Source organism: Pithys albifrons, chromosome 6 (assembly GCF_047495875.1).
Source record: "Pithys albifrons albifrons isolate INPA30051 chromosome 6, PitAlb_v1, whole genome shotgun sequence".
Taxonomy (NCBI): Eukaryota; Metazoa; Chordata; class Aves; order Passeriformes; family Thamnophilidae; genus Pithys; species Pithys albifrons.
The window spans coordinates 41,214,330-41,238,217 of record NC_092463.1 but is presented as its reverse complement, the minus strand read 5'-3'; the positions used below and the strand labels follow the sequence as shown (position 1 = coordinate 41,238,217).

Here is a 23,888-nt window from a genome sequence, read left to right as displayed (position 1 = left end):
TATTTCTATTAATATCTTAATCTGTACTTATTGTGGCCACCATATTGCATTTTTGTAGTGCTGTAAGCTCTTGTGACTGTTTTTATAGATGGAGATTTCTTGTGACTGAATAGAAGTGAGCCTTTCTCTATTGTTTTGGTAGCTTTGTGTCTGCATAATAGCCTGAATTTTTTTTTATTTGATCCAAAAGATGTGGACAATCTGATGTTTTGTGAGAATACAAAAATATACAGTTATTTCAGCTATAACACCTGCATATTATGGACAGTTAGCACCTGGCAGCCGATTCCAGGTAACTGACTGGAATGGGAGTTATTTCCACTCCAGCCACTGACTGGAATAATTTAAAATAGGCTCCTTCAAAACCTTAGAGAAGTTTATTTTGAGGATCATCTTTTCCAGGAATGATTCAAAAGAAACTTAAACATAATAGTGGTACAAGTGTTACACTCCTTTGACAGCTATTTCACTCCAAACAAACCTGCTCCCATAATACCATGAGAGTGATTTCAGTCTTGTATCTTTAATGAGCTCTTGCATATAGATTAACATTTTCCAGTTTTTGTTTTCTTCCAGATCTGAGTTCTTGTAAAACAAACAGCAGTACTTATTTTTGTTGATGGACTAGAATATGTTATTTTAATTTCCTGAGCTTTGTGTACCTTTTGGCCAAAGTTCCTTATGTAAGAAAACAATGCTTTGTTTGAGAACCCTTAGTAAGAAGTTACTAGGGAGAGTCCAAAACAGTTAGGAGCTTCTGAAAGTGGCATTTCATGTAAGCCTCTCTGACCGTGTGAGTGCCTGCATTTGCAATTGTGAGTAGCTGTTCTGGGCACCTTTGTCATGGTGTAATTGCGTTTTCCTTTCTTCAGGTTTTGTAAGTTACGACAATCCTGTCTCTGCACAGGCTGCCATTCAGTCAATGAACGGCTTTCAGATCGGCATGAAGCGTCTGAAAGTACAGCTCAAGCGCTCTAAGAATGACAGCAAGCCATACTGAGCACCCTCCCCTCCGGGACTGGAGTGAGAAGGATCTTCTGGTAAGTTGGAGAAGAGCGCACTTAAGTGATTCGAAGCCCTAAGGCTGTGTTTTTACAGTCCTGGAAGCTGATCCATGCCTTCTATCTGGCACATCTTCCCTTGAAGACTGCTGCAGCCTCTGCTGAGAATCCCGCTTCGGATGGAGGACAAGTTTGTGCTTTTGTTTCCAGTGTTTTACTTTGGAGTTTAGGTGCCATATCACTGAGGTTTTTTGTTTAGTTTTGGGGTTTGTTTTTTTTTCCTCCCTTATTTGAAGTTTGCTGTGTTTGTAACCAGTGTGTGTTGAGAAGGACCAATGCCAGCTCCTTGGGGGGTGGGGAGAGAAGGTTAAACGGAGCAGCAGAAACTGACACCATGCTGCCTTGGGTAGAAAGCAGAAGGGAAATCAGAAATAACACAGAACAGCTGATGAAAACAAAGATAGGGAAGGAGGACAGTCTTGGATGAAGAAGAACCTACTCCACGTAGCCTTTGTCATGCCCCATCCGCTCTTGGAAATTTTCTTCACTGTATGCTGTGGTGGGGATTTAGTAAATCGTCTCTAAAGCAGGAGACAACCTAAAAGGGTGAACACATTAACAAGCCAGAGGAAAACTGCAGTGATTTTTTTCCCCCCTGTATATAAAATAGTGTTTGTATAGCATTGTGAATGTACACAGCACTTTATAAAATTACTAGATAATGTCTCTGCCCAGAAAATTTCACTGTCCATTTATAGTGGAATATTAATGAGATGCAGTGAATTTCTCTGTATGTAAGAAAACTTACCCAATGTACTTGATCTAGATTTTGTGGAAAAGTAGATATAGCTTAGTCTGGATGAATACATCTGGAGCTCAAAACAAGCTTTTGATCCCTGGTGACTTGGAGAATTTTTTGACAATTTTTCCTCTTAACAGTTTATCACATTCCCCATTCCTGTGGAATAGTGTCCTTTTTTGCAGAGATACCATTATGTAAGTGCTGATTGTGTATTGAAGTAACTTCTTTTTTTGTTGGGGTTTTTTTTGTTTGTTTTTTTTCTTGTTTTGTTGGTTTGGGGTTTTTTTAACAAACAAAATAATTTGTGCAGTGACTTGGTCTGGTAATTTGGTGTATCTTTATACTGCAGTTTTCCTTTAAGGTGGTGTGCACCAGTGCAGAACAGGCTAACACAGGAGCTGTGGAACCAGAATATTGAGCCATTCAGTCTTTTTCTGCCTTTTGGTACTAGCTGTTATCTTCTATATTGAAGGAAAATTGAACACACCCCTTAAGTGAACATACACTTTCTGCATACTAGTGAAATTGCTAATGCATTGCTAAAGGCCTCTGTTATTCACCAGTTTAAGGGGGCTCAAAGGACTTTTGACACTCTGGCCTGAGCTGTTTTAAGAAATTCATGTAGAGTTCCATTTTATAACCACCTCTGTCACAAGATGAAGTTTACAATTTCTGTATGTCTATAACAGAGGTTCAATTTACTTGATATTTTCTCCTTTTCCTTGTTTTCTTTGTATTCCGGGTTTGTGAGGCTGTTTCTCAGGACACCAATTAACACTGCAGCCTGGGAGCCAGCTGCTAGATGATGAATGCATGGTTCAGAGGTGGGGTTCAGGACTTTGTGTTCTGCTCCACCAGGAGGAGGAGCACTAAACCCATCAAACTTGAGATCTCAGTCAGAATCTGGACTTGTATGCCATGATCTATGAATGTTGGGCATTTCCAGGAACTGGGCCCCCTCGGATCTCAAACCTCAAAAATACAAGGCCTGACCTGTCACATCCAAGGGGAACCCTTTCCAATTCCTAGGCTGAAAATCAAACAGTTGATGTCAGTCTGTCCATATTGATGGAGGCAGATAAATCTATTAGTATTATTCAACTAATTTTGTGGTGACAAAGTTTCAAAGGCCAGATTGCCAAATTTCCCAGTTGTGCTGGCATGTGGTACTCTTCTATGTTAATTATTTGAAACTCTCTAGAAACGTAAACATACACTGAAGTGAACCATGTACACTTGAATTCTGCACATGGGAAAGATGTGTCCTGGTTTTCTGAGAAAAGAGTGTTGGAGTGTGAAGGCCTCCAGGGTGATAATGGGATTTTTATATATATATATAAATAATATACTTTTCAAAAAAAAAAAAGAAAAAAACGGGAAAAAAAACATAGTTGGGAGCAGCTGCTCCAAGTGCAACCTGCTGTAACCAAGAATGTTGTTTCTATTTTTATAGAAGTTTTATACCGCTCCAGGGTGGAGAATATTTATTACCTAAATTATTTCACTGGAAAAAAAGGCCAGGGTTTTGTAGAATCCTGAATGTGATTGTTTTACACACATAATGATGTGCATGATTGAAACTACTGATTTTCAGTGGCCTATTTGCAGCCCAACAACTGCTAAATAAGGAAGATGAATGCTGTGAACCAGTGGAGGAGAGCACTGTGCTCTGGGGTCTCTACAGTCACTCTTACCTTCTTTGCACCCTACCCCACTGTACTATCCAAGACCTTTGTCCTGTTTTTTCTTTTAACCTGATTCTCTGGCCTGTTTACTAGTCATTTCAGTTGCCCAAAGTTGGTATTTTAGCTACTTCATCTTATAGTGTGTCCTCAATGCTGTAACTGACAGATCAATCCTGGCATTGTGGCAAATAGGTGTGACTTCTTTTGACTTTAGGAGATTCTCCAGACTACACTGGGGCTTAGTTTGGTCAGTGACTCCTTCCATACATAATCACCTTAAGTCACCTAACTTGGGCTAGCTCTTGTGCCTTACTGGCATAACTATAAGTATTGCCAAAAAGAAAAGGAAAATAAATCTATGCAGGTTAAATTTTAAAAGATGTGATCCTCAGATGGTTTGAATCAGTGCAGTTCAGCTCTCTTCAGTAGAGCTGCATCAGTTTTCACCAGCTGAAGATGTTGCCCTTTTTTGTGTATTTGTTTCAGATTTCGCTTTCTTGGTGTATCAATGTGTATGTTGCCAAAGTTAATAAATGTATCAAGTTTGTGACTTGGCCAGATTTTTTTTCTGGTAACAGAACTGATCTGATAAAGTCAACATTTCTGTGTCTGTTTGGTGGCTGCTGCTGATTGTGGGGATTTAGGCTGCTCTTGCCTCTCAGTCTTAAGCCAGTTTTCTTCCTCACTCATTGGCACTAAAGTCTGGGATTTTGGGTACTTGCGGCTTACAAATTTTATTATATTATTAATTCATATCATGCTTTCATTCAAGTGCAAATCAAATTAGTGTCAAATACTGTTTTTCTTGGATAGCAAGATAAAAATTGGTTGAGTTCAAATAAACCACAGAAGGTTGGCTGAAGTAGCCACATAGACAGAGTATGTTGTATGCTCAAAACCAAAGAACCTGAATTTTCTATAACAAAAACTCGACTGACTTCTGATGAAATAGAACTCTTTTTTTATGTGTGCCACCATGAAGTACTTAACATATTTTTAGTTGCAAGGTGGGAATGGTCTGCTTCATAGGTTTATTTTTTTCCTCAGGAGATATTTGGTGTTACTGCTGTAAGAAGGTGAAAGTATTATGAACTTAACTCTGATACTATTTAGTGTCAGTATTACAGTAATTGAAATCATAGTTTTTTCAGTCCCCTAGATAATCAACAGTCCAAAATAGGATAGCTCTTTGTAGTTTAGTTTTTTCTTCCAGTAGTACAAAGCTTGCATTATTAAAAAATGTCTTTGATATATAGTAATTAAAATTTAATCCTAAGCAGAACGAGGATTAGAGTTTTTCAAAAGTATCTGAGTCAATAATGGCACATATCTATTTATATTTTGTTGGTGAGGTAGTTTCCTGATTGTGGACATTACTATTTGGAAAATAGGCACCTCAGAAAAATTTTCAGGGTCAAATACATCTATTAAGGAAAAGCTTTTCACCTGAATTCTGAAAGTCACATAGCATGATAATTCTGTCATGCAAGCTGAATCTAACTGAACTGTTTCTTCTTGTTAATGATTGTGAGTTAGGGAAGAACAGCCAAGCAGAATGAAGTTGTTCCTATTTCATTTGGAAATATCTAAAAACAACTTGCATAAAGCAAATTGCAAATGAAGGGTACAACTGTGAGCATGTAAAATCCTTTGAAAGCTTCTTGTTGCAGACATTTAAACCTACGGGTGTTTTATATCCCGGAGCATGCCTACCACAGAACACAAAAGGCAGAATTGTCACTGTTGGGAAAATTAAGCAAGGACAAACTGGAATAACTTTCTTGAAGTCATAAAGTTCTTGTCCAGCATCTCATGGATCTGTTCTTGTAGATCGGTCTTTCTGTAGGACTTTGATGAAACTTAGTCTTTCTCCTCAACATTGCTGAGTGAAATATATGAAGTCTCTATCAAGAAAAATAAACCAACCCCAGACAAATCACACAAAGGATTTTGATGGTACATGCATAGATGTCACTGGATTTCATGCTTATTGTTGTTTCTCATGCTTCAGTTCATGATGAATTTGCCTGTACACCATACATCTATCTGCAAGCTATCTTGAGTATTTCTCGAAATACAGAAAAAACTGCAAGAGTTGCATTGTACTTTGTTTGCTGGAGTTGGTTTAAACTCTCTACATAGTCCTTTCCCTTTACTGGAAAGCACGAAGAGCAAATTAATCTCAGCAGTTCTAATAAGAGGAGTGTTGTCGGTTTAGTGGACAGTGTGCTTCTTGTTGCTTTGGAACTAGAATAAGTGTTGTCACTTATTATTCTCAAATATGCTATAAATGCTGTAAGATAATATGCAAATCTCACCTTGTTCAAGTCTCTAACCAGCAGCTTTGAGATGTGCTGAAGACTAAGGCCACCAATAGAAGCTAAAGGGGAAGTGGAGGGATGGAGAGGCAGGAAAAGAAAACAAATTGCTTCCTCTCTCCTCTGCTATTCACTCTCAGCCCAAAATATTCCTTGTCACTTGCAGTTCATAAGCTGAGGAGAGGGAACAGAGATATTTATATCACTTAATATAAGAATTATTTTTTTATAAACTCTTCAAGAAGACTTCAGGAAACTAATTTTTTTCTCTTCATCAAACTGGCAACAGTGACTGTAGAGCTTCTCAGAGCCCAGAATCCCCTCCTCACGAAGTCAGGGAACTGGGGGCTATTACACAAAAGGTTGGGAATGAAAAATCCCTATGAAGGTCTAGTGGTATGAAAAGTGTGCAGCTAGAACAAGTCTTAACTTGCAGTCAAGTCTTAAGGAAGTCTGATGTGTGGGCTTTTTGTCTTGTATAATCTTTTCTTCCTCCCCCCCCCCCCCCCCCCCCCTTTTCTGAATCACCCACCCCCAGTTTTGTGGGCTCTTAGGGAAGGAGCAGGGACTGTAGCTGACAGAAAGAATATGGATTTGTTGGGCTAGTACTGCCTAAGAACTTCCCATGTTAGAGTGCAAGTCTCAACCGTCAAACCACCTGTGAATCCTTGTGTCCTCTGTCTTGTCTCTCATGGTCCTAGTCTCTGTGGGCAAATGTTAGCCCTGGAGTCATATTTTTTTAATCAGTTTCCTGAGGAGGGAGCTTGCTCTGTTCTCCTAAACAGAGGTAGTGGAGACACTGGGCACAGGGTAAGGTGAATGAATGCACGCTAATCAATGTGTCACTAAGTTGTGGAATGCTCCACAGACTGGGTGTTGAGAGGGAAATCCAGGCCTCTGCTTCCATTTGGTTTCTGGCAGTTTGATGTTTACTTGGTGTCCTTCATGTACTTTGACTTTTACTTGTCCATCGTTGGCATGTGCTGCCCTTCCCTGTCAACTCCCTTCCCCAGGAGATCTCATTGTACAGTGCCCATTCTTGTTCTCTCTCTCTGTGTTTGGATGTACTGCTCTGTGTAATTCAGTGGGTCTCCCTCTTTCTGGTTTGTTTTTTTTTCTAGATTCCTGCCGTTTGTTCATCGTTGTGCCTAAAGCATGTCGATGTGGCGTTCAAGTACATCGTCCAAATCCTTGTCTCTTCAGCTTCTCTGATGCTTGAACTCTCACCTTTGACCTTGTGTTGACCTTTGATGCTGATGTGTATTTTTATTACGTTTGTTTCTTTCTTTTTTTTTTGTGCTGCCAAATTGGTTTTGCTAGAAAGACTGCTGAAGGGGAATATTTAAACTGCATTTGAATATAAAAGAATTTCTATTTTTCTAGACCTTCGTAAGATAACCACTTGATTTTGTGAATCTGATTCTTTGTAATTGTCTTCAGAGCAGCCTTGCTAGCATACCTTGTGGAGTATTTGTATTTCTGTGAACATACAGCCAATCACTTTCTAGGCTTAGTTTTTTCTGTGTGCTTAGTTTTAAAAACACAGTTCGAAGAAAAAGTCAGTTATATGGTGTGACTTAATCTTTCAGGAGACTTCCTTGTCACATTTTGCTGATTTGGTTTCTGTGCTTGAGGAGACAGCATGTGTTTTTATGAGTTCAAACTTGTGACTTGAAGTGGCATCAACAGAAAACACTTGAACTACATTTTCCTCTGATTGTAGCTACATTTTTGCCCTGGCATTTACTGATTTTTTTTAATTATTATTATTTTTCCCCGCTTCCCTGTGTGATTATCAGTCTGCAGTGAAAATTTGATCAAAGTTGATGTTGTATTTTGTTAAGCTCCAGCATGCTTGATTTTTTTGTAACTACAATCTTCTCAGCAAAATGTGATGTTTTCGTTTTAATCTTTCAAACTAAGATAGTGCCCAGAAATGTTTTGCATGTTTCCTGCTGTTTCTTCACACCCTCGTATATATCACCTTCACCTCTCTGTTTTCTATAGTTTGTGCAAAAACTGAGCAATTTAATGGGTTTCAAAGGTATCCTTTAAATTGGTGGGTTTGGTATGACAAATATCTGATCAGAAGCCACCTGAGGGCATCTACCTGTGCACTTAGACTGTCTGCCTGACAGAGCACCTGGACCTTGTGCCATCTCCAGTGCTGTCAGAGGCTCTGAGGGTGCTTGTTTGCTCTGTTCACATCCTGGGAGTTTTGGTGTAAGGGCATAGCTGGGAGCAGGAAGGTGGGGGAACTTCACAGCATTTCTGTTTCCAAAGCTATCTGAAGCTAAGGCTCCTTTGAAACACTGAGCATTTTGCACAAGTCAGGGCACATTTCTGTGAAGTCCATCCCCAGTTTAATACCATCAGTCAGAGCTTGGTGGCAGGATTCTGGAAGAATCTAAGTTAGTTCATGAAACTGTTTTAAATATCCCAGAGAAAGCATTCATAAACCTGATCCTTTAACTGCTGGCTCTTTTCCCAAGTGACAAGCACAATACAACAGCCTCTGAAGCTGTTACCTGAACAGGGTACCATCCCCAGCTCTCTTCTGAAGGGCCTTAGCTGGGGAATCTCTGCGGAGATTTTTTAATTTTTGTTTAGTTTTTAATTGGGTAATGAGCTGAGCAGTTTTGCTGGCTTGCAGGCTAAATGAGAAGGGGTTACTGCTCTCTGGGTAGCAGGCTTCCCCCTGCCCTACATACCATTTGCACAGGTAGAAACTGGGAAGTAGCTTCTAGATGAAGGTACCTGAGGAGTGTGTGCTGTGATGAAGTTTCAGTCAGCAGCAGCAAGTTAGTGTAAGTATCTTAACAGTAGAAATAATGTGAAATGAAATCCCAGGAGAAGGGTTTTTGCTGAGAAAACACAGAGTTTGATTGGATACAAATCTTAATTTTGTCCAGTGTTCAGGATAATGCAAAGATGTAAAGATTTTTTTCTACCCTACTCCTGAGTTGGCTGAGGATACTGCATTCTCAATAGGTATTGACCAGACTTGTGTAGATAGTCCTTAATCTGCATATAGAACAGAACATGTTTGGATATGGTACATATACCTGGGAGTGAAACGTGAGGCTGGATGAAAAAAGTGTAGAAACTCATTTATTTGGGAAGTAGGGTTGTGGGCTTGCTGCTGTTAGTCACACAGTCTGAATGCACAGGGCTGTGTGCCGGGGGGCACTGGTACCCTGCAGTGTATGGAGTAACTATCAACACGTTTCTGTACATGCGCATTTGGTTCCATAAGGAACTTGGGGGAAACCTGTGGAGAAATATCTGAAGAAAACCAAAATGCCAAATGTTGGTTTTTTCTTTCCCTTCTTCTTTCCTTTTCTTCCTTTGGTTGTTTTAATTGTTCTGTGGTGGTTTTAATGGATTTGAGACAGTGGAGCAGCAGCTGCCTTTCTGATTTTTGGCTGCTTTTTGTGAATAATTTAAAAAGAAAATTTACATTTTGGAGACAAACCTGTGGGCTTTTTTATTGGTACAAACATTGTATTTAACACTAGGGGTTTTGTACAGTTTTTTGCCTTTTCTACTAGAAAACAATGTAAAGTGATTCACAATGTGACGAGAAAACAAATTGCCACTATGACCAAATGTAGAGTCTGTTCTGCAGTAACGGGATTTAATCAACTCAAAGTCGTGGTTCAGTTGTAGAAATGCTTTTCTTTACCTTGTTTGAGCTGTTCCTTTTTTTCTTGTTTTGATTTGAAAAACAAAATGTCTTTTTGTGTGAAATTGTGTTGTACTCTGTAGAGAATTACGGATTTTACTTTAATGGTTTAAAAAGCAGAGGAGCGCATGTTGCTTTTCTGATCTGATCACAGAGTTTGTGTAATGGATTTAAAAATGAAAAGATTTGTTACAAGTTTGGAACAAGCGAGTATGTGTTAAAGGAATTCTCTTCCTTTCGTGTGTGTGGGGTTTTTTTTCTTTTTGTCCCAAAGGGCAACTTAAAGCTGTTTTAATTGCACAGACACACCAACAACAAGTCATTTTGTATATGCCAAGTGTGGTACCTTCCTTTGTTTATTTGCTATTAAACTGTTTGAGAAGAGTCCCTGTGTGTTGTATTTGTCTCTTAAACTTGAGGTTCTTTTGGGGTCCAAGTGTGAGAAGATGAGGAGAGAGAACTGTTTTCTGGTTTCTTACCTGTGAGCCGCAGAAATTTTCATGGCCCAGTCTGCTTCTTCTGGATGTACAGTGTAGCTCTGGATTTTAACTGCCATGTAGGTGAGCTGCTTTGAGTAGAAACAGAAAAGACTTTTTGGTTGATACACCTCCACTTTGTATCACTTGACAGTCAAGTTCCCTTTAGATATTAGAAACAGAAAAGCTGAGAATCTTGGATAATGCAAATACATGCTACACTGGGGAGTGAGGTTTTGGCATATCCAGCCTCAGAGAATTGGTGCCATGTGGCCACTTGCCTGTCCGTGCACTGTACTTAACAGTGTTTCAAGAGCTAAATGCCTTTGGCTTTACACCAGACTTCAGCTGTACAGGAACAGCATGTGTGCGTGGTGGTGTGTGGGATTAGACACCAGCTGATACTGCTCTCATGAGCCCCACACCCACCACTGCCTCCTTACCCCTTCCAGGAACAAGCCCAAGCTTGCTGAATCTGTCCTGGTTTTCAGCATAAAGGTATCTGCAGCCACCAGTGCCCCTGGTCCTGGAAATACAACACAGGGAAAACCCCAAATGGATTTGGATCACTTACTAGTAATAAGCAAAAGCTACCTGCTTTGTGGTTAGAACTAGGATATATTTACAACTAATTTTATTTCAAATTAATAAAAAATATTTGGTGTTGCCAAAGCATAATTTATTTAGAAACTTGCCAAGAGTTTGACGTTAGTATTGCCTCCTTCAGAAGGAAAGTACCACAATGGCCATGATTTTGTCACATTTCTGAAAGCTCCTAAAATTCTGTGATGTTACTCCTTCCTTCTGCTATCTCATGTCTCAGAGACTGCAAGTATTTTCAGGGCAGCTATATTTCTCCTCCATGTCTTTTTTCTCCGTTATCTGCCACACTCTGTTTCAGCCATTACTTCCTACATGATTGTAAATCTGAGAGCACTTTCAAGCATCAGGATTCAGTGCTGCATTCCTTGCCCTGCAGCGCACCAATTGCAAAGCGAGGTGCTGAGCCACCTGTTATGTAGAGTGCTGGGATCCCTGCAGTTAATTTGCAGCTGTTGAGAAGAGAGGCTGGAGAGGTTTCAGTTCAGACATGACTTGAGATGAAGGATGGAGAGAAACAACTGGATCAGAAAAAGGGGGGGGTTTAGGCAGAATGGAAGATAACAGCTTGTGCAAAAAGTTCACTAAGCTCATCTTACACAGTCAGAGCTTTGTCATTTGCATCTCACAGAACTGACACTAGATCCGTCTGGGTAGGTGGTTTTTTTATTTTTGCAGGCTTTTTCTTTAGTTTTAAAGGCCATCACTAATCAGTAGACCATTAAACTACAAATAAGAGCCAGTGTATTGATCCCTGAAAATAATCAGCATTATCAGATATTTATCAACGTCAGTAGGAAATACACAAAGTTGTAGGTGAAATCCTGATACTGAATGGTTTAGGAGACTTTTTTTTCTTCTCACATCCACCTCCACCTTTCACTACTTGTTTTGACTCCCGTCTCCAATCTTCCTGACTTTACCAGCCATGTTCCACTGTCTTCATACAGCCAGGAGTCACCAGGGCCATGTTGTGAAGAGCAGTGGGGAGGAGGACAAGCAGCTCAGTGTGGTCACTCTGAGGAAGTGAATGCATGATTAGCCACACTGCACATATAGCTCTGCTGCGTGACAGGTGAGAGTCCTTAATTTGGTGTTTCCATGCACCATTCAGGCTTATTTATTTGCAGTTCCTGAGAAGAAACTGTGGATCATTTTCTGAAGCAGCTGTACCTGAATCTTGTATGACTTAGAGCTGTCTTGAACCACAGACTGGTACCATAACTTTTTTTGAAGGAGCTCAGGTAGGCAGTGTCCATCTTTTATCCTTCCTAATGTAGGTAGCTGCACTGGACTCAAGAGTGGTATGTTCCATATCAGAGCATGTTCCTGGTTTTTTGAAAATGACCGGTTTGAACTTGATGGATCCAGCCCTTATTTTGCAAGGATAAGTTTTTATCTCAACATGTGAGTTGTGGGTTGATTCCTAAGAGACTCTTTCATAAGAGAACTCAAAAGCAAGGAAGTACAGGGTGATTAACAAAGCGCAGGACAGATCATTTCCTGTTGGATGGGTTTTGTCAGGATGCAAAGCCTCTTTACACTTCGGCTGTGCTGTGTGGGGAAGGAGACAGTGCTTTGAGGAGTGGTCCAAAAGCATCACGATGAGTTTGAGTTACAGGCAGCTCACTTGTGGAAGGTTAATTTTGCAAAGTAGTCTGATCTAACAAAGAAGATGCAATTTTTGTTTTCCCCCTTCTTGAGTCCTGGCTTGATTCTGTTATGTAGCAGGGTCCAGTGTTGTTTTCCTGGTCTCTGTACTTCTCCAAGTCTAGAAATCCAATGGCCTCACCATTATCAATGCTTTCCATGTGGACTAATCTTCAGCATCTTGTGTCCATCCCACCACCCACCCCTAGAGAGAAGAGACTTTGAAAATTCTGGATCAGACTTTTACAGAAGTCTTAAAATCTATAAAGCACCTAGATGATAATTTAGCAGTGCTGCTGAGGTGATTTTTGCACATTAACCAGCTGTGCCTCACTGTTACTCTTCAGCTTCTTTTGATTTTTCTACAATTTCTGCTTTCAGAGTTTGAGAGTACACAGTCTATGCTGAAACATCATCTAGCACATTACCTCTCTGAAAAACAGTGCTAAATTAAATAATGCAAATACAGCATATATAAGCTCCCAAAAGAGATTCAGTCCGATTGCAGTAAAACTCTTCTACAATTTAAAATGCTTTTCTTTTAAAATATTTTTCTGAGGGAATTTTGGATAAAGGTACAGATGTAATCTCTTAAGATCATAATTGTCATGATGTAAAGCCTCTGAGTAGACTCTGGTTCCTTATTTTGTGTCCTGCTTTTCTTAGGGATATTACCTCAGGAAGGCTCCCTTGGGTTTGTGTTGACACAGGCCAGGATTGTTCAATTGGTGGCCTGTGATTCTGCTGGTATTTACCTGTGCTTGGGGCAGAACTGCCACCAGTTTCACATAGAAGCAGGGAGGCAGCGAGAGGCATGCCTGCTTTTCCTGGTGGGTCTGTTGTTAAAACTCCAAATTGCAATTGCTTCTCTTTGCCTAGCAAAAGGATCCTAAAACAGGCTCTTAGGACTTCGGTATTGAATAAATATTAGATATCCCTAAGGCATTCTCCTCTCACCCTCCCACCTCCAGATTTGATGTATCTTCTTAGCAATCTATAGACAACCAAGGCTGTGGCCATTAAAAATGCAGTACATCAATGAGGGTATGAAACTTGACTCCTAGAAGAATCAGTCTGACTTTTTCAATAGAAGGTAGGAGAGTTAAAGCTATCCTCTAATTAGGCTAACAATTCTCTCATGCAGTCAGAAAGTGCAGAAATTTATTGCTTTCTGTCTTTAGTGTCCATTCATTGTGAAAGATGAGCAAGTTCCTGGATGCAGAATTTCAGCAGTGCCTTTGACAACTTCTGTTAGAAACTCTTGGAGGACTGCCACAGGCATCTGAAGGCAGGGAGCAACAGTCAAGAATAAAGGTTTTCAGGATGGTTAGCTTATTGTCTGTGAAACTGAGAAGTCATTGCTGTATTTGCAGCAAATCTGTGACAAGAACTGACCTATGTCCACAGAAACAGTCGGTGTTGACAGCTGACATCTTCAAAAGGGGGGCTGAATTTTGTGCCTAGCAGAGTATCAGGAACATTGTTGCAAGTGCAATCATCTAGTTCACACCTGAGTTCTTAGGGCATGTATTTTTCCTGAAGCTGCTGTGCTACCTGAGTCTGCCACTGCTCAGGCTAGCCCACTAGCAGCAGTGCTTCTCGAAGGGGATGGCCGGGGAGAGAAGAAAGACAACTGAGGCATCCCTGTGCCTGCAGCCAATTGTCTCTCCCTGGGGTATTTATAATCTGCATACTGGTGGGCTGGGGTGGGCAATTGGCACACTGTGACCTTGGGAGTCGGGGAGCCTGACTAGCATTCCTGGGAGCCACGTGAGCTGGACTGGCAGAAGCAGCTGCAGCCAATGAGGAGGAGACCAGCACTGGCTGCTCAGATTGAGTTTCACTCCTGTCGTTTGAGATTTTTCTCTTTCTCTCCCTGTTGTGCTTTTTGTCTTTGTTTATGGGATCGGACAGACAAGTGCACTGATGGAGCCCTAGCAAGGAAGATTTTGCCTAGTGGATTTGGGATTCTGCTTTCAGTGCTGAGCAACCTCTTCTTGCCATTGCCTACCACAGCTTCAGCCCCCTGACATGGTTGGGCTTTTATGGCTCCGGGCCTTCTGAGCACACAACCTGCCTGTCTGTAGTGGGGCATTTTATGTTGTGTTCTCTTGTAAGCACTTCGTTTTTGCTGTCCTTAGAAGTTTGTGTATGAGGCTTTTCAACGCATGGGAGATGGGTCAGGACCAGACAAAGCATCAGATAGAGAAAGGACTCCATCTTTACCAGTCTAATCAGACCGAAAAGGCCCTGCGAGTCTGGATGAGGGTTTTGGAGAAGTCTGCGGATCCTGCTGGCAGGTTTCGGGTTTTGGGATGCCTCATCACTGCTCATGCAGAGATGGGCAGATACAAAGACATGCTGAAGGTAAGGCAAACTGGAGATGAATTCATGCCATTGTGCCACACCCACTATGGAACGTGGCTGGATATTTGAACCTGAAATCAGGGCTGGGTGGCAGGGGCATACTTTGTACGTAACAGAAAATACCAGCTATTGAGTGCATGTTGTGAGATGCCATAATCACTATGCTGACCAATAACTCCAGCCCACAAGATATACAGAATACTACTTTTCACTGGGTCTGGTCTCTTGGGATTCCCAGGTTATTAGGTTCTCCAGTTAATCATGGAGATCTTTCTTGATTTATCTCCCACATACTGGCATACCATATTATCAGGCTTCAGGAAAAGGTAAGAAAACAGGGGTTTTGCTCCACTTTCAGCTGTTTGTATTGTGTATGTCAGTGTAAAAAGTGATCTCCAAGTGGATTCTGTAGCATAAGCAACCGTTTTGTGGAAACGTGTCTGTTATCTTGTTCAGCTTCTGTCTAGTATCAAATATAGATTTTTATTGGGGCCTTTTATTACAATTATTTGTTTCCAGCGGGGCTGATTAGGAGGGAAAAGAGGATGCTTTTTTGGTGGGGAAATTGAGAGACATTCCAGGAGATTACTGACAGTTGAGGTCAGAGAGCAGCTCCTGGTTGTCAGGAACACAGAGGAAAGAGGGATACGGTGCTTGATGGAAGAGTGGTAAAAAGAAGCTGAAGTTACATTTCAAGGGCATGAGGATAAACAGCTTAATTAAGTCAACAAAAAGAAGCTGATGTATGGATCTGAGAAGTAACAGGATGGATATAGAGAGCAGCAGTCTGTTTGGGAGGGTGACTGAGAAATCTGTGACACAAGGCAAGAGAATGTTGTAATAGTCTTAAGAAACTGTCTCAGCTTGAAATAGGGTCTCGCTAAAGGGCCTTGATATTCTTGTCCTGATGTTTTTGGTTGTCACTTAACCAGATGGGTAATAATTCAGCATTTAGAATAAAAGGGGAAGGGGATGTCTACATCTCATTCAAGTGTTTGTTAGCTCTGTTTAGAATTAGAGTGGAGGGAGGCATATCTTACTAATAAACCCATGTCAAAGCCCTGCATTAAAACCAAATACTTGGGATGAAGAAGAAAAGAGGGATATTAATACACCTGGGAAACATTTCAAGACAATTGTGCTAAGTGGTGTGAAATTAAGTGGTGGCGGAAACAATAGACTGATTAGGGGAGAAGCAAAAAAGGTAAGGTGTAGCCTGAAGGAGATCCTGAAGGGTTCATGGAAAAAACCAAAAGGCGAAGGAGTGGGCTTAGTATGGCTGAACATCAATTTGTTACCTGAGATGACACAAGAAAGTTGGGATCAGGGTAGGTGAATTTAGGTCTGCCCAGTATTAGGAAGGAAAAATTACTTCAGTCAAACCAAAGATTTTTATAAAGCAAGTGGCCAAAGATAGAGAAAGGAGAACTTAGACAATAACCCATTGAGAGAGGAAATAACAGGAGAAAAGGGGTAAAAATTAAAGGCATGAAATAAATAGTAATTTAAGCACGATTGTGATGCTCAACCACTTCTGGAGAGAAAAATTGCTTCACACCAAGAAAAGAGGCAATCAGCAAATAATGAAAATCTTGTGCAAAGGTAAGGGAGTGTAGGGAAGCATGAGCTAAGGCACATCACTGGATCCACATAGCAGCTTTCTCAGGAAACTGAGAAGATATAGAAAAAGGAAGTCATTGATTCCCTTGGTAATTGTCATCCATAAATGTAATTGATAATCTCTAATGAAAATTGTTAAATATTCTAAATATTTACCTTTGCTACTGGGACTAATTCAAGCCAGCAATGTGCTTCGTTCAGAAAACAAAAGTTACTGCTTAGAAGAGTTTGCAGTCTAGAAGGAGACTTTTAGAGAACAGGGAGCAACGAATTTAAGAGAACAGTATGCAAGGAATCCTGAAGGTTATGGAAGTAAAACTGTCAGGACTGCAATTTATTAGGAAAAAAAATATGAAATAAGTAGTTTACTTGCTTTCTTTCATTAATAGAGTACTTTAATAACTTAAGATTTCAGAGAAAGTGGAATACATTAAACCAAGTGAAAGAAGCTGATCTGCATTGTGTCAGATGTTTCCTGCTTCTCTTTAGGGCCATTTACACAGCTCTTTTCCACTAACCACCAGCCGAGTTCATCTTCCCTGCCCCAGAGACTATATGAAGAGAGGGAGAGGTTTCTTCAGAGTGTTCAGAGGCTATTTAATCCACCAGATAACTGCTGAGTGCATACGATGTTTCTCAGTCTGTGCTGATGGACTTCCTGCTTAGAGATGAGCTGCTTCTCCAGTACAGGGTGCTACTCTGTGGTGCTTCAGCTGTATTTAAATAAACTACACATTTGTATAAACACTGTTTTCTCTACTTAAAGTTTGCAGTGGTACAGATTGACACAGCACGGGAGCTGGAAGACCCAGATTACCTTACAGAGAGCTACCTAAACCTGGCTCGCAGCAATGAGAAACTCTGTGAATTTCAGAAAACAATCTCTTACTGTAAGACATGCCTGAACATGCAGGGTACCACTGTGAGCCTGCAGCTGAATGGCCAGGTGAGCCTCAGCATGGGCAATGCCTTCTTGGGCCTCAGCATTTTCCAGAAGGCTTTGGAGTGCTTTGAGAAAGCTTTGCGCTATGCACACAACAACGATGACAAGATGCTGGAGTGTCGAGTCTGCTGCAGCCTCGGGAACTTCTACACCCAGATAAAGGTGCAGTATCCAAAGGGACAGACCAGTGACTGTCTCATGGATTCAGGAAAGAATTGGAAATTGTGAGAATTTCTGCTTATGTCTTTTCTATGAGCAGTGAAGTACTGAGAGAGCATTGTAAGCTAAAATCCCTTTGTAAAATCATCAGGAGTACTCTTGTTCACAGCAAGGATGGGAGGATCAATGTCATGTTTATGCAGCACAGCAGAAGCAGTTGTGAATATGTACATTGAAAAGATCAAACTCAGCTTCAAAGAATACCACATCAGAGAAGATGCTGTCTGCACACAGGGCTGGCAGCCAGAACTTGGGGTTCTCTATTTCTACCACTATTGTAGGCAGATAGTGCCAGGAAGCAGCTGTAGGTAAAACCAGGCAGGAACTGAGCATAGGGGGGGTTTGCCAGTTCTAATTTCTAGTACAAACACCAACAAATAGGTTTTTTCTCAGAAAGTCTTGATTTTTGTCACTAATGAAAAACTTAGCAACTGAATTGTGAAAAACTATAAGTAAACTTCCCTCATAATACCAAAAGTAAAGAAAATGACATTGTGCTGGATACTTTTCAAGTATGAAATAAGAGAGAAGAAAGAAAGTTTTTAAAGTTGAGATTTCCTTTGTGTGTTGTGGAAAATTAAAAAATAATGAGGAATTTTTCACTTCTGCAGTCTCACATAACTTGAGAATGGTTTTAGATATTTAGATAAGTTTTACATAATTATTGCAAAATAAGATTTATTACTAAATTATTTTAATGCAAAAAGATGCTTGAAAATGAAATGTATTATTACTTATTGTGAATTTGGTGAGGCCATTAGTGAGTCTTAGTTCCTGTTTCCTGCAATGATGGATAACCAGCTTCTTGGAGATCCCAACTCACTGTATGGAGAACATGAAAGCTCCAAGTAGATGTTGAAAGCAGAGAAGATTTAAAAGCAGAGAAAGTTTTCAGCCTTTGATTATAGAGGAGAATAGATGGTTCCTGCAGAGTAAAGCTGATGGCATACTACATAAAATTCATTTGCTGGGTCATCACCCAAGTGTCCTGAACCCAGAGAATAATATGATTTCAGCATATGGCAATTCCACTTTTCAGAGTTTGATATCCAGTGAAATACAGCCTGTGGGAGAGAAGCAGCACGAGTTTCAAGGTGCACAGAAATCTGCTAGATGTTGCATTGTTAATAAAGTTGGGGTTTTTCTTCCTTTTTTTTTCACTTTATTCTTGCTGTGACTGCGGTCTGTCTGCTTGTCTGCCTTACAGGACTATGAGAAAGCCTTGTTCTTCCCATGTAAAGCAGCTGAGCTGGTGAATGATTATGGAAAGGGCTGGAGCTTGAAGTACCGTGCAATGAGCCAGTATCACATGGCTGTGGCCTACAGGAAGCTGGGGCGCCTGGCTGATGCCATGGACTGCTGTGAGGTACAGGGTGTGGGCAGCCCCAGAGCTGGAGGAGTTCTCTGCAAGGGCATCTTGCCTAAAGGACTGGGAGGAAGAGACATACCATGGCATTCACACTTGCCTCTAGATGTTCCTGCTGCCTCCCTGTTTTAGAGCTGAGGCTTTAGTAGCCTCAGTCCTCCCTGGGGACTTCAAACTATGAGTGTATGAATGGCCCTTGGTTAGGAACATGTGAAAAAGACTTTCCATGCCTTTAAAGGTTGTGCCACTTCTTTGAAGCTGTTCTTTCAGTGGCCAGAGTGCACAGTCCTAACCTTGCTGTTTTGAACCAGGAATAAGCTGTTCTACTGACCAAAGACAATGTCTTTCAGGAGTCCATGAAGATTGCCCTGCAGCATGGAGACCGGCCACTGCAAGCACTATGTCTGCTGTGCTTTGCAGATATCCATCGCAGTCGCAAAGACGTGCAGGTACAGCTCTTTCCTGCCAAGAAGAATAGAGGCAATAGCAAGAGTGTATGAAAAGCAGGCCATAGCAAAACATGTGTTTTCTTCCCTGTTTCTGCAGACAGCCTTTCCTCGGTATGATTCTTCCATGAGCATCATGACAGAGATTGGAAACCGCCTGGGCCTCATCCAGGTGCTGCTAGGAGTGACTAAGTGCTGGATGATTCAGAAGGAGCTGGACAAGGTCAGTTACAAACTTGTTCTTACCAAAGTTTGTTAGACAAGACTAGAATATGCATTCTGCACTTTGATGGGGGTACAGTTCAGAAGAGACCTGGACCCCTTGGTTCTACCAACAGGGGCTGTTGCTTGTACAGTTACATTTCTCTGAATGGTGTCTCTCAGCCAGGAATTTATTACTAATTATAGGAATATCCATTCTGAGACAGACTGCTAAATTACAGAATTGCCTCATTAGTCAATCATGTTGACTTTAAGCACTACACTGATAAACAACCAGCACTGGGGGGAAGGAAGACTCATGGTCTGAAATAGATTCTTCTGCCTACTTTTTAGTTATATGACTGAGCTCACTGATGTGCTAGTGATGATGTTTAGACAGCTCTTGAGCTCCACCATGTACTTTGTAGGAAAACATGGCATCAAATTCCTGGAGAAACTTTGAACCTATAAACTCTGACGTCAAACAGAGAAATGAGAGCAGAAAGTCATTTGGGAATAGACAACCAGTCAATATAGAACAAGGGGGTGAAGTTACTTATTTTGAAAATGCTTAGGCAGTGTATACACGTGTATTAAAGTCCAGATTGCACTATGTGCAGCACATTGGACCGTAGGAACATTGTTCAGCCACAGAATGAAATGTTCAAAGGTTAGCCCTGAACCTAGTGCTGAACAACCTGGAATACCTGCACAGTGTCACATCAAGATGCTGGTTTGGGTCTAGATACAATGAAAATTCAATCTTATCACTCATATTGAGACACAAAGAATTTTAGCTCAAACAAGGCATCCCAGATGTCAAGTATGTGCCTGTCTGAAAAGACGAGTTCAAGGTGCAGTCAGCATCTGAATTGCCCACAACAGGGAATCTGGGCAAGACACACCATGCAATCTCAGTGAGTAAACATTATGTTTGCAATGGAAGAAGAAACAATGGACTTAAAGAGTTTGTTCAGTGTCAAAAGAATGGCACAGGACACAGCAGGTAGGCCTCTACAGAAGATAATATTCAGAGCACTCATCAAACTCATACATCCACCCTCTGATATCACAAGCTGCTCTCACTTGTGAGAGCATGGGGACGGCTTTGCACAGAACCCTAATGTCACCAAAACCCAAAGAAGAAAAGAATGGATGAATCTTGTATTCTCTTACAGGCATTAGAGGGAAGTCTGCCTTGGTTGGGTCAGAGGCCTTAAGCCTATTGCCCAAATGTGACCTCTTTAGATGTCACAGCCTTGAATACTCATCCAAGCCTGTTCTTCAGCATTTCTCATGTTACTCACCCCAGTTACCTAATAAAGCAATTTGCTAACTTTCCACTTGTGGAGTCCCTGTTCTTGTCCTAGCTTTCTCCATCTTCCCAGTCTCCTTGGCCAGTTAGTCCATTTCATTTGCATGCAGTCAGTACTGTTGCAGATCCTCTCAGGTTGCTCTCACAGCTTGCTTGCCCTCATTCTTGTGCAGTCTCATATTCCTGTCCAAGACCAACTGTCTCTTGGACTTGACAACATCTCTTCCCTCCACCCCCCACATGCTTCATTTTGACTCTTAGTCATTAATTTCAGGGGTTTCCAGTATGCACTCACTCTTCCTAGGCACAGTTGTCAGTTATGTTCTCTCTTCTACACTTCAGTTCCTGTTTCTCTCTTCTACAAGTTCTTTATCCTAGGCAGTTGCTGCCACCACAAGTCTAATGCCATCTCCTCTGCATTCACAGTGCATTTTTTTCATTTCATCTAGTCCTCTTCTCCTAGACTGGCAGTAATGCCAAATTATAGGGTAGGAATTTTACAATATTCCTCCTGAAAACTACTGCATCATAAGGGAGACATCTTCTCCCTCTTGGACAAATATAAAGCAGATCTCAATAGTTCTAGAGGAGACTAATGATCAGAACAGCAAGGAACACTGTGACATCTAGAGGAAAGCAGGGACTCATTTGGTGTGACAGCTGCTATGCTAAATATTTCCTTCAGATTTAAAAAAACTGGATAGCAGAACACTCCTACATCACACCATGTGTAAGTAAGGTAAAATGGATATATGAACAGCAGGGAAAAAATGGATGAGTGTGGTGTATTGGTGCTGCTGATCCCTTTCCTTGCCTCTTGTACAAGTGAAATTGGAGTTGCTTAATGATTATTGAGCCTGTAAGGCAGGATGGGGAAAGAGGGTCACTTTGCTTGTGCTCCATCACAGCTCTGATGAGCACGTCACTGGGTTTAAATAAGTCTATATTGTCTCATCTTGGAAACACCAGCCTCTCCCAACATTTGCACTGTGTGGCTGAAACAGAAACGTAGCTCTTGAATTATTTGTGGTCTTTCCGAAACTAAGCTTTTCTCATCGATTAACTTTTGGAGGGGAGGGAAATGTGCCAGGCAGCTATCCTGCATCTCCAGAGTTGCAGTGATGCTTGTTTATTCAAATTTTACTCTGTACCTTTTTACCTCTTTTAATAATTCCCATAGGCCATTCATACAAATCCGGTTTTGATATATTAGACTGAGAACTGATCATCCATGCTCTCCATTCACAGGCTCTGGAAAGCATTGAAAAGGCACAGGAGCTGGCAGAGGGACTAGGGAACAAGGTAGGATCCTACAGCTTCTCTTCAGCACTATTAATAGTCTTCCATCAGGCAACATAAGAAGTCAAGCAATGAAGTCTCTAGACTTGCTATTGCTTAATAACATGTCTGTATAAACCAGTCAGTGCTTAGGACTTGCTTTGTCATTGTTTGGTTGTAGGCTGTTGCATAGATAATAATCAGTGTGCAAGTCTGAAAAGTGAGTGAGGAGTCACAATGGGATAAGCAAAGGGGAATGGGAAGCAGTAAGAATGAGATATGAAACAAGCAGAAAGCTAGAGAAGTAGGGATCTCTTCTTGAAAAAATATTTTTTCCCTGAGCAGCAAGTGAACTGTGTGCTGGCTGGAGGCAAAGAGAAATGAAATATGCTGTATGTTGTGGGTAGCTCAGGAAAACCATTCATGAAAGAGATGCAGAGTGCCTCAAACCTGATGTCACCTTTTGTGAGATGAAGTAGGGTTATTGGCAGGAAGTGCTGAGCAATCAAATGTCCTTATGACTGATCCTAACCCTTGGACAGCTTTCTCTGCTGATGTTTCTCCAGCTGGCTGATGGGGCTGTAGTGGTTCCTGCTCCTTCTGTTTCTGGTCAGTCTTCACCTTGTTATTCACTTTGCTTATGTTTCTGTCCATGTGCAGCTTGGCCTGCTGAAGCTCCACTGCCTGTGTGAAAGGATCTATCGCACAAAGGAGCAGCAGCGAGAATTGCGTGACCATGTAGTGAAGTTCCATGAATGCGTGGAGGAGATGGAGCTGTACTGTGGCATGTGTGGAGAGTCCATTGGGGAGAAGAACAACCAGCTCCAGGCACTACCTTGCTCTCACTTCTTCCACTTGAAGTAATTAGCTGATTCTTATCATGGCTTTAGGCATAGGAAAAAGCTGTTTATGCCCGCAGTAGGACAGTCCCTATGCATGCTGTTTCCCAGGTCTTTGTCTGGATTACCTGTGCCTTGTAGGATCCCATTGCATTGCTGTGAGTATCATGGCCTTGAAGGGTGAGATTTAGCCATAATATCCATCACACTCACACATCTGTCCTCTAAGTGGTTGTTCACCGATGTCCTCACTTGGTAGGTGTTCAGCCCAGTTCACAGATTCTTATTTGATTCCTCTTGGGGAATCAGTTCTTCCCTCCCAGGTGCAGTTTGGATTTTCCTCCTGAGTTTCCCCTTTCTTGGCTAGTGGCATACAGAGGTCAAGAAGATTTTCAGTCTGTTACTGTGCTACAAAAGAAGTTAGCTGTACCATCATTTTATTTTCAGAAGAAAGATGAATGTAGCAAAACACTTAGTTCTGAAAACTAAGGATTTTAAAACAAAGCCTCACATTAACACCAGAATTAGGATCAGACTGCTGGGCAGTGAGAGATGCTCAGTGAGCTCTGGATTTACCTCCAGCAGCACAGAAACGTACTGCTGTAGAGAAACGTGCTGCAGTGCTTCTGTGGAAGGGAGGGGAGAGACATCGAACCTTTGCCCGTGGCGGGAGGGAACATATGGAAAAGCTGCGGTGTGGAACAGCCGTGGGAACGGCGCTGGGGGTGCCTCTGGCGGCGGAGCGGCCCCCAACAGACTCCTCCCTTTGCAGGTGCCTCCAGACCAACGGGACCCGCGGCTGCCCCAACTGCCGCCGCCTGTCGGTGAAGCCTGGATACGTCTGACGGCCCGCGGGGACCGCCGGGCTGTGCCTGCGCCCGCGGCCTCCGCTGCGCGTGTGCGCCTCGGGTTCTGCCCGGCCCGCCTCCCCTCCCCTCCCCTCCCCTCGCTGCCCTGTACGGGCGCGGCTGTAATAAAGGGTTTCGCCGGGAAAGCGCCCCGCCTGCCTCTAGCACCGCCCTCGCCCCGCCCCTCCTGCCGCCAGCACCGCCTCGGTCCCGCCCCGCCTGCCGCCAG

General features: G+C 41.8%; 2 protein-coding genes across 16 annotated transcripts in view; both read left to right on the top strand.

Annotated features, from left to right (window-relative positions):
• Positions 1-9,876, top strand: part of CELF1 (CUGBP Elav-like family member 1) — a 62,807-nt gene extending 52,931 nt beyond the window's left edge. For all 13 annotated transcript variants that reach the window (XM_071558586.1, XM_071558587.1, XM_071558585.1 and 10 more), the window contains 2 exons: positions 873-1,040; positions 6,928-9,876. In XM_071558586.1, coding sequence (XP_071414687.1) covers positions 873-1,000 — 128 coding nt within the window. In that variant the 3' untranslated portion in view covers positions 1,001-1,040; positions 6,928-9,876. The remainder of the gene's footprint in view (positions 1-872; positions 1,041-6,927) is intronic.
• Positions 9,877-14,368: 4,492 nt separating this feature from the next.
• RAPSN (receptor associated protein of the synapse) lies at positions 14,369-23,741 on the top strand. 3 transcript variants are annotated; one of them, XM_071558569.1, is made up of 8 exons: positions 14,369-14,584; positions 16,971-17,309; positions 18,574-18,732; positions 19,083-19,181; positions 19,279-19,401; positions 21,943-21,996; positions 22,633-22,832; positions 23,584-23,741. In XM_071558569.1, the coding sequence occupies exons 1-8, from the start codon at positions 14,369-14,371 to the stop codon at positions 23,654-23,656; spliced, it is 1,263 nt and encodes a 420-aa protein (XP_071414670.1). In that variant the 3' UTR covers positions 23,657-23,741. The 3 variants fall into 3 exon arrangements, with proteins under 3 accessions (XP_071414670.1, XP_071414671.1, XP_071414672.1); XM_071558570.1 differs by having other exon boundaries at positions 14,393-14,584; positions 17,118-17,309; XM_071558571.1 differs by lacking the exons at positions 19,279-19,401; positions 21,943-21,996 and having other exon boundaries at positions 14,393-14,584.
• The last annotated feature ends 147 nt before the right edge of the window (positions 23,742-23,888 follow it).